This window comes from Harpia harpyja, chromosome 3 (genome assembly GCF_026419915.1).
Source record: "Harpia harpyja isolate bHarHar1 chromosome 3, bHarHar1 primary haplotype, whole genome shotgun sequence".
Taxonomy (NCBI): domain Eukaryota; kingdom Metazoa; phylum Chordata; class Aves; order Accipitriformes; family Accipitridae; genus Harpia; species Harpia harpyja.
In genome coordinates this window covers 11,232,588-11,246,628 of record NC_068942.1, presented here as the reverse complement: position 1 = coordinate 11,246,628, position 14,041 = coordinate 11,232,588, and the positions used below count along the sequence as shown (strand labels likewise).

At 37.3% G+C, this 14,041-nt stretch overlaps 1 protein-coding gene across 4 annotated transcripts in view; it reads right to left on the bottom strand.

The window, feature by feature from the left end:
* Positions 1-14,041, bottom strand: part of ATG5 (autophagy related 5) — an 85,014-nt gene that overhangs the window by 54,427 nt on the left and 16,546 nt on the right. For all 4 annotated transcript variants that reach the window (XM_052781403.1, XM_052781404.1, XM_052781402.1 and 1 more), the window contains one exon: positions 8,921-9,083. In XM_052781403.1, the coding sequence (XP_052637363.1) occupies positions 8,921-9,083 (163 nt within the window). The remainder of the gene's footprint in view (positions 1-8,920; positions 9,084-14,041) is intronic.

The window sequence follows — 14,041 nt, the reverse complement described above, 5'->3', positions numbered from 1 at the left end:
AAACACAAAACTTTTGTTTATTCTCAGTGGTTCACCACTGTCTAATAACCATATGAACCATAGAAATGATGCACAGCTCTAAGTACTTGGGCAGAATCAACCATAGCATTAAATAAGAGACAAAGGACTCTCCAACTGATGAATCAGAACCATAGAAAAACTTTAGATTGGAAGTGCCTTTGGAGGTCAGGCTTTGGAATAAAAGCTCCTGCCTCAAAAAAAGAGCCGTCTACAAAAGTTAAATGAGCTTGCTCAAGGCCTTGCCCAGTCAAGTTCTGACTGTCTCCACGGCTTTCCACTCAACCACTTTCACTCCCCCCACCCTAACAGCCCATCAGACTTCCTCCTGCCGCAACTCATAACCGTTTTCCTTTGTAATTGCCCAACTCCACTGCCAATGGAGGCACATCTGAGAGGAGTCTGACTCCATCTGCTCTACGAGCCTTCCTTTTAGGTAGCGGAAAGCAGCTATTAGATCCATCTTCAGCCTCCTCATCTTCAAGCTAAACAAGGCAGCTCCCCTGCTCTCTTCTAACACAGCATATGCTCCAGCCCCTAATCATCCTAGCAGCACTCTGCTGGACTCTCTTCTGTTTGCCCACATTTCTTTTGTCTTGGGGTCCCAAAGAGGACACAGCATTCCCAGTGCAGCTTTACAAGTGCTGAGCCGAGGGGATGAATTACTCACCATCTGGCTATATTCTAGGGGGCACAAGGGCTAAAGCAGCTCCCTGTTTAATCTTCATTTCTGCAACACCACACGACAGATTTTTCATTCAGTTTGTTGTTCACCATTACCCACTTCCACAAAGCTGCTTCCCAGTCAGTCCCTAGCCTGCCCTCGTGTATGGGGTTTTTCCTGTCCCTCGTGCAGGACTTTGCACTTGCATCTGTCAGCTCCGGGAGGCTCCTGCCTGCCTACTGCTCCAGTTCGTCACGGTGAATGGCAGATCCACACTCCTGTCTATCAGCCGCTCCCACCAACTTTTTCTTCCAGTTGTAAACAAACTCACTAAGGGTTTAAGCTGTCACATACATATAATCAAATAAACTGCACTGAACAGAGAGCTACAGGTGCAAGTCAAGGATACAAAGTGTATTTTCTTAACATTAAAGCAAGGATATTTTCTACTGACTTCTGCTCTAACAAGCATTACATTTAACTGCTACAGCCAGAAAGGAGTCTTCTCAACATTTAGTATCAATTCTACTTCCACATTGTTTCCAAGAAGACTAAGACTCTACATGCACACATAGTTCTGCTGACTGGTGAGCAATTTTAACCAGTTTTATAAAAAGTTAAATTTTATGCTGTATGCCTCAAGCATGAAGCAGTTTTGTTGATGAAAGATAAATATTTTAAACACTTCAAAACTAACATACCATGCTATTCAGAAACAGTATTTACAACGGGTTATTCTCATTTCTCAGCTATTTAAAGACCTGCCTCTAAATGACTTTAGGCCATCTAAACTCATTGTTCTTATTCTTATACAATAAACCCACAAATAATTACGATTATCAAGGACTTCAGGAAGACCGATACGTATTTGACTCTTGCTGACTACTACAGTTCAGAGCCAGCCTTTCTGAGAACACAGTTTGAAATACTACTATGGCATAATTAAAATGTAAGATTATTTTTTTTCTTTTGTATTTTACACATTGCCACCAGCCACAGTTAAAATATTCTTGCTGTTAAACGCTTAAGTTACTTGAGCATTTCGACAGATCATGGTATATAATACAAACCCACAGCTGAAGAGGGCACACAAGTTTACTAGTCTTTTCAGACTATCTTCAGGCACAAGTAACTATCAGATATGGAGAGATAGGACCTTAGAACTGTTTTGACTTAATTCAAGTGACAAAAGCTAGCTACAGAAATATGTGGAAGTGTTCTTCACATCACAGATAGCAAAGTAACAACATTCAACATGAATGCACACACCTGAAGTAGTCATAATTTTGCCTTGTAATTGCACAACAGTTATTACCTGAAATATCACCACCGCACAATGCGCCCATTAATCTTACATACCCTCCAAATCTGCATTCAGCTAGCATGTTATTATGTAATACCGCAGGAAAGCAGTAGAGGTAGTAAAATTTGAAAGTGAAAAACAAACAGGCTTTACTCGGCCTGTCCATGCTACATAAGACATGGAATCACCACAGAAGTAAACACAATGCTAACTAGCTCAAGTATTATTAATATTCAAGTACAGTGGTACAGGCCTTAAGGTTGGCTACCTAGGTCCGTCACTCCCTTTTTAGTACTATTATCATGTAAAAAATGTAAATCAACTTAACTCTGCTTGCCTATGTGCATTATAACAAATTTCCAACAGCAGTGTTTACAACCAGAGAACAATTAGGAGAAACTTCTTTATGTATAGTTAGCTGTAAATTCTCGTGTAAAAAAATATTAATTCATAAGCCACACTATAAATTGACCTACAGATGCAATGCAAGAAAAAAGGGGGGATCGCTCCCCTAACACTGTACAATTAGGTTTGAGATCAGTGTATTTAACACATTTAATTTTATGCTGTAATTTATCCATTAGATTTTATAGCAAAGCAGTGTTCTGAAGAAATAAAAGCATATTGCTTAAGTTTTGCAGGTTAGCAGGACATTTTGAAAACTGTATGACAAAGCAGCATTTCACGCTTCAGATTATCTGTCAGACCCAAAAATGCCTTTCCCCCTGTTTTCTTTCAATATACACAAGGGAGCCATACCTTACCAACATTCTTTTCACTTATTAAACGTACTCATGAAACAGAAGTTTCACTTTAAGTACACTGTTTCCTTAACGCCACCTCCCTTCATTTCTAGGTCATCAATTTATCTGGAAAAGGTTCGGGGCGGGGGGGGGAAATCATCAAAATGGACTTCTTTCCTTTATTCAAATACGAAAATGCATACATCCTACCAAATTTAAGCTTTCTATGTAGCCTAAAAGCAGATGATCTCAGTAGGCATTGTCATTTAAGCTAAAAAGAAAGCTCTGATAACTATTAAACAAAAATGTGTAATCCACTTTTGAAACACATAACCCACAGGTTGTGTAGGAATAGAGCAGCAGGGCTTGTTACAGACTTCCCTGAGTAAGTCAAAGGGAAAAGGACCCCTGACAATTTTACCCATCCTCCAGTTCTCTGCTCCAACTCTAGATAGCCTGGGTATTTTAATACCTTCTTTGCCTCTGATTATGCTCTGTTTATATACATGAAAACAGAGCAGCATATCTCCATATAACTCACTAACCTACTTTGCCTGCCCCATACTACGCTTTTTCTAAAATACAGCTTTTCTTAAATGTTAAGGAACCTTTATATTAACGCATCTGTAAAATTCAGGAGTTTACTAGCAGAAAGGAACTTAGAAGCATTTCAAAATGCAAAGCAAAAACCCCTCAACAACTAAAGAAAGTTAATTTTAAAAGTTAAGTCCATTTTTTAGAGACAGTATACTCTGAAATTTAGTTAGACCTTACACATCTGTCAGGAAATGACATATTTTGAGGGGGAAGGGGAGGAAGGAAAGCAGGAAGCAGTAAAAAATAAAGGTTCTGCATCACTTACACCTAAGTAAAATAGATTTAGAGAAATACAGTCAAAGATTCTCTCAATCTGAATACAAGTATACTAAATATCTGAAAAAACTACAGAAGACAGGAGGAGTGAAGGTAGAGAGCCAACTTATCTGCAATTCAAGTTCAAGACGAAAGGCACACCTGCTTCAGTAGGAAGCCTGGAAGGTGGCTGTATTTCTGAAGAAATGGTAACATTCCAGGAGGAAGAGAGTCAAAATGAAGACAAAACACAAAGCCCTTGAAACTGCAACAGGTATATAAATCCAAACTCTCCAATATATATGAATAGATTATATGGTTGGCAGATTACCTGGGCCAAAGATGCAGAGACCTCCGAGCTCGCTCCCTCAGAGTTTTCATTAGACACATGGACACCTAACACAAGATGGTGAAAACACTAGAAAGCATGTCTATCTTTCCCTGTCAACCTATCTCTAGGCAACCTCCTCTCATAGTGGAGACTTCAGTATAAAGTAGCGTTGTGAGTGCTGGGTTACCTTTCGCTTTCCTCCCTTTTCTGTCTTTGTGCAGTTCATGTCCTCCTTTGAGACCCACTGATTCTCACTGGCCCCACAAACCCAGCAGCTCTGCTCTGCCCCCTTGTTGACAGCAGAGCGGAGAAAGCCAAGGGGGGAATTCAGGCTGCCATCAACTCCCCACCTTTGCACTGCGACAAAGGGCAGCTATGCAAGCAGGCACCAGGCGAACACAGAAGAGTAACAAGGCAAAAGCCAGTTTTGGGGGGATGACAGTTTAGAATCATGATACTGCACCCATTCAGGTGGGAGCATTAGTTCAGTCATTTGTGCAGAAAGGGTAACAAGCCAGTAAACACTGCAGAACTAACACTGAAGTCTAGGCCACAATCCATTACCAGAAAAAAGCCCCACAACCAAACCCCATACAAAAACCACCACCACCACCAAAAAAAACCCCCCAACCCTGGGAAGGCCTGCTCTGATGCATCTGATTCATTCTGCAGGTCTAGCCTGCCTGAACCTAACCCCAGCTCAGCACCAAAACAGTGCTGGGCTGACTTTGTGCAGAGCTATTTGAATCTGTCTACTCCCCACCCCCCGGGTTCCATAACATTAGCAACCCCAATGTTTGGTGTATGCCATGCTATCTTAACTCCAGAATAAGCAGGTATTGACACTAATTATAAGAAGACTCGATGCGTTTCCAGAAATTTTTAACCACCAGCCCAGGAAAGTAGCAACTTGGGTTTTTTTTAATACTCTTTTAACCAGTATACCCATTTTCAAAGCTCAAAAGGACTGTTTAGTCTTTCTTCACAGTTAACCCAATCTCTACACATAGAACACGGAAAGATATTACCATTTTGGTAGCGAGACACTGAAGAAGAAAAAAAGATGGCTTTGTGATTTAAAAACTAATGGCTTTTTCATTCATTCTCCTGTTAAATTAGGCAACATGTACTTAGAAAATCTTCAGGAATTTAAGTTTCAAATGATCAGTTGAGATTACTGTTCAGCTACCAAAGCATGCTCATCATCTTGGACTGACGTAAAGAACAGCATCGCTCCCATCAGCTCTCTGCAGAGAAACATACATATCAAACCTAAGTGGGCCATATGTACACAGCAGAGAAGAGATGCTGATAATGTATGACACCACTATTTCTTTTTGGCAGTTCAAACGTTTCCAAACAGGAATGTGATAACCCAGAAAAAACATGACTTCTGCCCCTCAAAAACCCAGGTCTGGTTTAGATACAGTTTAGAAATAAATGCAAGACAAGATAGGCCTGATTCTGTCAGTAAGACAGGAAAGAGATCACATGCATTAAAAGATAAAATATTGCATGTTCCAAATGTTTGCAGGGTTTTTCTCCTTTAATAAGAACAATTCAATATGGCCACTTTTGGTAAGCCTTACAGTATGAATAAGCATTACATTCTTTTTCCATAATATTTTCAGTAAAATAATGACTTCATTATATTTTGTAATACATAAAGAAGCCTTAAAAATGGCTATGAGTTTTTACTGTTTATCTCCCCCATTCATCTATCAGAAATACCAAGTCTAGTCTTCACCGGTTATAAAGGATATCTGTGAAAATTTCAAGGTATGGTTGCTTATGTCTCTCCACAACTCATGAAAAGCAGCTGTGTTGAATCTAAAACCCCTCCTTTATGAGAACCATTGTGTACTGAAGTTATAGATATTAATTCTTTGAACCATGCAAAAAATACAGCTGTCCCCCTAAAAACAGTTGAGATTTCATTTGTTTGATCCTGAGTCATCACTAGGCCCACAGAGTCTTAATGTTTCAAAGCTGAAAGCCTTTATTTTTCCACAAAAAAGGCAAGAAGAAAAAAACCACCCACTTGAAAATCCTCTTTATCCATGATTAAAATGGCCATAACACTATTAAAGCAAGAACAGTATTAACATTTTCCATCAATTCTGACCAAAGAATTTTAACAATTCTTAGAAGGGAACAGAGGTCAGTATAGCTATATACCCTGCCTTTATCGCTTCCCTACCACAGGTTAGACATCCATGACACTGGTCAAAATTAGGGCAACACAGATGTACCTGTCCCATAGAAGTGTTTTAGCTAAGAAATATCTCGTTTATGGACAAAAATTGGCTAACTGAAGTTTGAAGAACAAGCAAAACCACAGCACAAGCAACAGACAGTAAAGCATGTTTACCTTCCTGATTTGGTAGCAGATTAACACAAAACCAGAAATGGTGGGAGGAGGGATGTAAAGGTTGTTATGAATACCTACCAGCTGTAACCAGCACAAGATTTTGCCACAAATTCACTATTACAGCTCTTCCCCTGAAAGTCACCTACAAGAAACTGAAAAGTTTCTCATGCTACCTGTTCAAACACTTCTTTCTCAGGAGAAACATTCACACCTGTAACTGGTAGTTACATTTCTCCAAAAAAGCAAAATTGGATTTTTTTTCTTTCAAAAACATAAGTTTAATACATAGCCTGTAAGTATTGCTATCACTCGTTAAACAAATAAAACTTCCTATATTTAAGAACTGAAGAAAATTGTTTGAAGTTTCACAGAAAAAAAAGCCTGCAGATGTATCATTACTTACAAGGCAGTTATCACAAATGCTACTTTCTTTTCTTTTTTGTGGTCATTCATTCTGTTTCACAAAGAGGTTTAAAATTATTACATCTCAAACGAAAGCCTATAAAAACATATTGAAAGATACAACATGCTTAAAAAGACTTTTCTTGGTTTCACAAGCTTTTCTTGTTTCTCTTTTATGAAGAGCTGAGAAATTAAAATTAGCATTTGAAAGTATTGAAGAGATTGTTTAAACTTCTCATTTAGGTGTCAGATTCCACAGGTGCGATTTCTCATTAAGTACAGTGAAACCTTGAAATCAACCTTGCTAGGCAACGTCTGTTCTTAACATTATAAAGCAAACCAGTAAAATTCTGGTTTCCCTACAACTGAAGATACTCTTAGACAAATAATCAACTAAACTATAGAGCCCAAGATAAGCACGGAAAGAACACACTACATATCTGTTCTCTTACCTTACATATTGAGGGTATCAAGGTTCTGTAACTTCTGGTTAAGGAAAGAACCTTAACTCATACCATTTAATTGTGTAGTCAACTCTTCTGCCATTATTATAACTCATGTTAGAGGTCTTTTAATTTTAAAAAGCATTAATAAAAAGAGCACGTAAAGTGCACTGCTGGGAACACTTGGGCACTGGGACTAAGTGACAGGATTTCTTTTTGTAATAAAGCTAATAATTCCTGAAATAGTAAACAAAATTATGCTGGCACAGCATTTTGTTTCTCTTGAACTAAACTGCTTGCAAGACAAATACTATTACAGCAGAATAGTTTTTTCACAGAATTATTAAAATTGCAGTTTAAATTGACTTGTAACAACATAAGCTTTAGGCAAACATCTATTTTTATACTGATTCTGGCTTCCAGTGGACCAGAACTCTTTATTTACTGCTAATTCACAAGTGAATATATTATCAGTCAGTTTGCTGACTAATACTTGTACAAAACAGAATCTTTCAAGAAGTCCTTTCAATTGAACCAGATAAAATGCAATTTCTTGATAAATTTTGCAGGTATGTTCGCATCCCTCAAGATCTTACCACTCAAATGGTAAATTAAGATAATCCCTCAATTTCTAACTTCCCCAATTAAATAAAAAATAGAAACCAGAGTTTCTAATAAGCACTTAATCTTCAAAATTACAGTAATACTTTTATTATGAAAGACAGTACCACTAAACAACAAAAAAAATTAGAAAACTCACACACTTACTAAATACACACATTAAACCCAAACTAATTTGGAACCTCACTGTCTAAAGCAAAACACATGCCTGAAGTCTTCTTGCATTCAAAGCTTCTCCAGTTTCATTTAATTTTGTTTAAACATATGGGAAGATGTTAATTCTAAGTGTTTAGTATTTTGTATCTCAACACAGAATAAATATCTTCATGCTTACAGCTTCCGTAAAATAAATTTACCAATAATAATATAAATGACAGCTTCAGGAGATGAGGAAAACACATTGAAAGTGGTGTTACCACCCATTCCAAATAGCAGTTTCTGAAATACTTATAAAGCTTTTCAACTTACAGGCCTCTAAGAAACATGGTAAGAAAGAGAAGACACTAAAACCAAAAGAAGTTATACTTTGCACTGCAATATAGATTCATGCCATCTGCGCAAAGTAAGAACACTAGTTATTTTCGAACATCCTTTTCTGAATCATTTTACTGACTTTTTCAAGTCAATACTTATCTATGCAGAAATCTTTGTGAAAGCCATGGTAGTATCAGCCATAAAAAAAAGAAAAATTGCCAGAGAGGAAAGTAAAGTTATTAATCTGCTGGGCAACCTTTTTGAAAGTTTACCTGTATTGTTTATCAGTGACAATCCTTAAGCATTAACTAGAGACAACCTTTTTTACTTTACGGTCCAAGATCGTTAATACTGAACAACACTTACACCCCAGGTGCCCCCCAAATAAAGAACATCTGTTGCACAAAAGTACACTAAACAATATTTATCTATTTATTTTGGGTTGTTGCTAGTTTTGGTTTGTTAAAACAGAGTCATGACCCAATTTAGTTCCTTGAATAACTCAAGCCACATTTAGATTAGCACATAAATGGTGACTTTAAAAAAAAGTTTTTTTAAAAATCGATCTTTTCCAAGACATTAGACTAAAATTCTGCAGAACAATGACATTTTATATCCTGTACCATGACTAAAATCTGAAGAAATTATGTTAGCATGCTAGATGTAAATATAATTAATACTTGATGCATTGTATTTACCATTCTGTAATCCCATCCATAGTTGCTTATGATCCTTTTTTTGCATCTCATTGATGACTTGACTTTTGTGCTTTAAAGCATCTGCTTCTTTTATAGAAGCCATAAAATGAGCTTCAATCACATCCTTAGAATGGCAGTGTAGAAGATCCTTTTCTGGAAAATTCTGCAAAGAGAAAAGATAACTCAAGAGAAATAAATGTATCACATACCTTAGAGGATGAAGAATAAATGGTAATTTTAATCAGGTTTATATTTATACAAAGCAGCACCCTGGAATCTTCTACTCTGCTGACAAAAAGGTTTTGCAGTGAAAAATGTTTCATGAAAAATAAAAGTTGAACAATTTTCTGTAAAACCAGAAATTACTCTAAATCATCTAACCTCAACTTGATAAATACATTTAAATACATCAGTGGATGTATTTAGGCCCTTGCATCCAAAATTCAGGAAATGAAGAGTTTTAACATGTTTTCAAGCAGATGTTCAATTCTCTGGCAATGAACAGGAGAAAAGGGGGAGAAGTGACAAGCACGCAATTCCTATTGACTCTCAGTGGCAGTTTAGCACCCGTTTCTATGCAGGCCTTTGAAAAACGTTTCCCCTAAGTATCACCATCCACATATATGAACTATAGCATGCATGCCACTTACAAACATTTTTCCTTAGAGATATTGGAAATCCTTGTCAGCTCCAACTTTACCTAATACATGTGCTTATTGACAGCTTGTGTGACATGATTCTATACCCCTTGTATTTGGTTAGAGTTGGCGCACTGCATTCAGCATTGCAGATGCACAGTTACCACTCCTCAGGTAACTTTGATCCCCTCAGTAGATGACAAGTACCTTTCCCAATTAATTTATTAAGGAATTATAGTAGTAAACCCTGTTCAGGTACAAAAAAAGATTTCTTTGGAAATTAACTAATTAGAAGTTCAGCACTGTATAGGTATACAGTTAGGGTTGTTGCTTCTCTAATTTTTCTTTTATCAACACTTAGTATCACTTGCCATTTTACAATAACACAAGCATTATCACAAATTCACAGTCTTCAGTTTTCAAAGTTTTAAAAACCCAGCATGTTTTATCCCCTCCTTATTCATCTTCTTTTCACAGTTGCTTGACTGTGCTGAACAGTGCAAACCCCCAGAGCCAAACTAAAGTGGCATCATTAGTACTCCCCTCCATAACAAGGGCTTGCCACTTATTTTTATACTTCAATTCTCATCTGTTATTCCATAAGAGGACCTTTCCTCTTAACCCATTACAAACTGGCTATTTAAAAAAGGCTTTTGTGAGGGACTGTCAAAACCATTTTAGAAATACAAGTACATATAACGGGATATTTTTCAAAGGCTTTTACAACATAGTTAACATGTCACAGTAGGAGCAATAAAATGCTGGAAAAACCCATACCTTCCCACCTCCACATAAAAGCAGGAAAAATAGCGAAGACTGCTTCAAACTATAGGAACTCAAATACCCAAGAACCACCAACAGCTGGCAGTATGAAAGGGAGCTGGGGATTTTCTTACCCGAAAGGAATTCTGAGGACAAGAATGATAGTTCCCTCCTCATTAGGTTATTGAAAAGGGTTGGAAATTAAATAACAGAATTTCATATAGTGACTCCTCCTTATGACAGCAAACCCAGACTCTGGAAACTGTGGATCAAAACGATGAGTATCTTCCAAAAACAGGAGTATGAAGGGAAGAGAAGACTGCTAATATCTTTTTCACTGAAGTATACATGGTTTGGTATTGAACACACAAAGGAGTGCTATTGTTACTTAGGACTGATGTATGTGGAGCTGACTAGAAATCTAAGGACAGAGATAAAGCTTGTTTCTCATATGAGGATGGCCAAGTATAAAGACATTAAAGAGGACAGAACAGAAAGGAGAGTTCTTCTAGGGCAGACCTTGCTCCCTTTCTCTCCTACAAAGCTGAGTGTCAGCGTAGTTGGCCCCAAGATGAATGGAAAACATTACTGGGACTGTTACGTGCCAGGTGACATCTGTATAGGCCTGTAAAATACTTTTAGAAGTTTAACTTACTTGCTCAAATAAAAAAAGTAAAGTCTGGTAACCAATCCAGAAGAAAAGAACAGTCAGAAATAGCATACCTCAAGATCAAAAAAGTTCTTTGCATGCAAGAATTCGAAGTGGGACACTGGCATCCCTCAAAAAAAAGATGAGACAGTGGAATGTACCTGATGTCAAGTAACATAGAAACCTAGAAACTGACTTTCACAGTTAAACACTGAAGTTTAGCTAAGTTTATGAAAACAACAGTTTTGCTACAACAACTGTTTTGTTACACATACATCTAAATATAGAACTGCAGGGTCTTTTTTTCGGATATTCTTGTCTTTCTACAGGTAGGCATCTCCCTGCTGACTTCCTTCCAATGAATTTCAAATTACAGGGTATGTCACTCCCTGGGGATGTGTTCCAGAGAACATGCACAGTGTGGTCTGCAGAATAGCAAGGAGATATTTAAAATTGGTCAAAGCTAGGTAAACTAGTGGAAAGAATCTAGCCACAGTACTTAACTACAAAGGTGTGGCATGATTAGTTTTCCCAGCTTCTAAGTGATAACACTGTGGAAGACCAGAAAACACTCCTACAATCTCGGTGCTGTCTACTATTTTCTTTAGAAGAAAAACACTGACACATTTCTGTGCAGTACTGTGACTAGAGGCTGAAGAACCTAAAACATGAAAGTGGTAACTTGGAAAACAACACTGCCGCACCTCAAAAAGCATATGAAACAGTTTCACCTATATGAGACTACCAACAGAAAATACGGCATCCCCATTTATAAACTAGGGCACAGAATAATAAGTTTTATACTTAAATATAGAAGATGTATGCTTGTATTTTATTTTTTTTTTAAACTCTACTTTCCTTCTTTCTACTTGAGGAAATAATAATCAAATGTAAATAACTTTATTCAGTTCCCCGAAGAAAGAGACAATTGTAAACAAGCTGGTAGTCACATCTGGCTACACAACTATGAGATCTGCAGAAGGTTTTAACAGATCCCATAAGCAGCTTGAATTCAAGTACTCTTACTGGTGATGTCTTACTCCCTCCATGCTCTGTATCTTTGAAAGAAGTTATCAAGGGTTGACTCTGATTTTCTTAGAAAGCTGAAGCACTACTGGTTTTGTTTCACATACCAGTAGACACTTGCAGCATAAACTTGGTCATAAAGAAGTAGGTATCATCTGTACAGACAGGAACACTAAATGACCTCTCACATAAAACTGTTCCAAAAACATTGCAGGTCATTTCAACAGTCTGGTTTCATAACTCCATTACACCCATATTTATCTATCAGTTCTAGTTCACAAAACATCTGTTTATGCTGTGACAGTCTAGTTGCATTAGGCTACATTTACAGAAAATTACACCACAGAATCATAGAATGCCCAATAGAGCATTAAAAAACATAAGAAGTATATCCAGTGGCAGGGGGAGCATCCATATATTTGTGTTTAGTTACCAACAGTGGTTTTTTTTCAAAAAAGATTAATTTTTAAAAACCCCTGATTTATACTTCTGGCTTCCACTATGTCTCCTAACAGTTCCACAATTTATCCATATGCTACATGGAAAAGTACTTCCTTTTCACTCCACCTGACCCAATTTTTAGCTAAGAAAACCAAAAAGATAGCTGTTATAAAAAAAAACAGATGCAGTTTTTCCTCCTCTACATCAGGTCACGGGTGGAGAGGCAGGCACCAGCAGATACAGGCTTCAGCACAGGGAGAACATTAGCCTTTCCCCTGGCACACCCAATTTCCTTTCCTCCAATAGTGCTACTATTTCCAGAGCAGTTTACCACCTCCTACCTACTGCCCGAAATCTGGAGAGCTGGTTACCACGCTGAGAACATGCATAGTGCTAAGCATGCTGCAGAGTAGCATGAGATGAGCTTAAGAGGAAGGGATAGTTTCCCTGCTCCCTGTAAAGCCACACCTGGCTAACAAAAGCAACTTCCCAGACTACAGCTTCTCATGATTCTCAGACCTTAGTACTCAGTTCAAGCTCATCCTTCTACAACTATTTAAGGCAACTGTATTTCAACTTTACTAGACCTATAGATGCATGTTATTTTATTGCATACCAGAAGTACAAATGAATAAACCGTTTCTTCAATGCAAACAGTAAGTGTGTTTATTATTTGGTCTGCATACATAACATAGGAGGACAACTGTCAACTTTCAAACTTCTGCTGAACAGAAATAAACTTTGTTTAAAGTTAAAAACATGAAAAAAGAAAATGGATGGGTGGAAAAAAAAAAAGTTGAGAACATCTGTAAAAAGTGTTTTTTAAGGTATCTGTTGTGGACTGCGTACTTTGGTAAAAGAAAGGAGAAAGCCATGACAGCAAAAGTTAAACCGCAGAAAAATCTAATACTGTTCAATTAAACCAATTAAAAACTATGGCTCTTTGAAAAAAATAATCCAGGCATAAATCCCACACCTAAACTATTTAGCTGTAAGAAACTGTAACACATGAAAATGTCTTCAATATCTTGACATACTTTGATATATATTTCAGTTGTTTTGACTTTAAAGAGGGGTTTATTTAAATAAACTTTCAGATTACATCAAAAACATGAAGAGAGATTAAACAGGTGCTTAATCCAAGACATTAGATTTTTAAAAACTAAATTACATCAGCTTTTACAATAATACTGCCTTAGCAGTAAACTATTTCTGCTGATCTTTAATGTACACCTTTGAGACAAACTTAAATCAGCTGATCTTTTAGCAAGCAGCAATATAAGGACATTGAAGTCAGTTTACATTACTACATGAAACTGAAAATCAGCACTGGGATGCTGCAACTGATTTCTCAAGATGGCTCTACTTTGGGATGGCAACATCCACACACTGCCACTGTTAATCTCCCAGAGCTCTCAGAATGCATAACAATTAAACCATGATTTATGAAACTAGACACCCTACAGTTTCTTCAAAACACTCTGGAAGTTTCTTCATCCCAGCTTTCTCTGACACAGATCAGACAGAAGTGTAGCAATTACAATGCTTTCAAAAACATCCCCGACTTCAGATTAATTCAGTCATTTTAAAAGTTCCAACATGTGG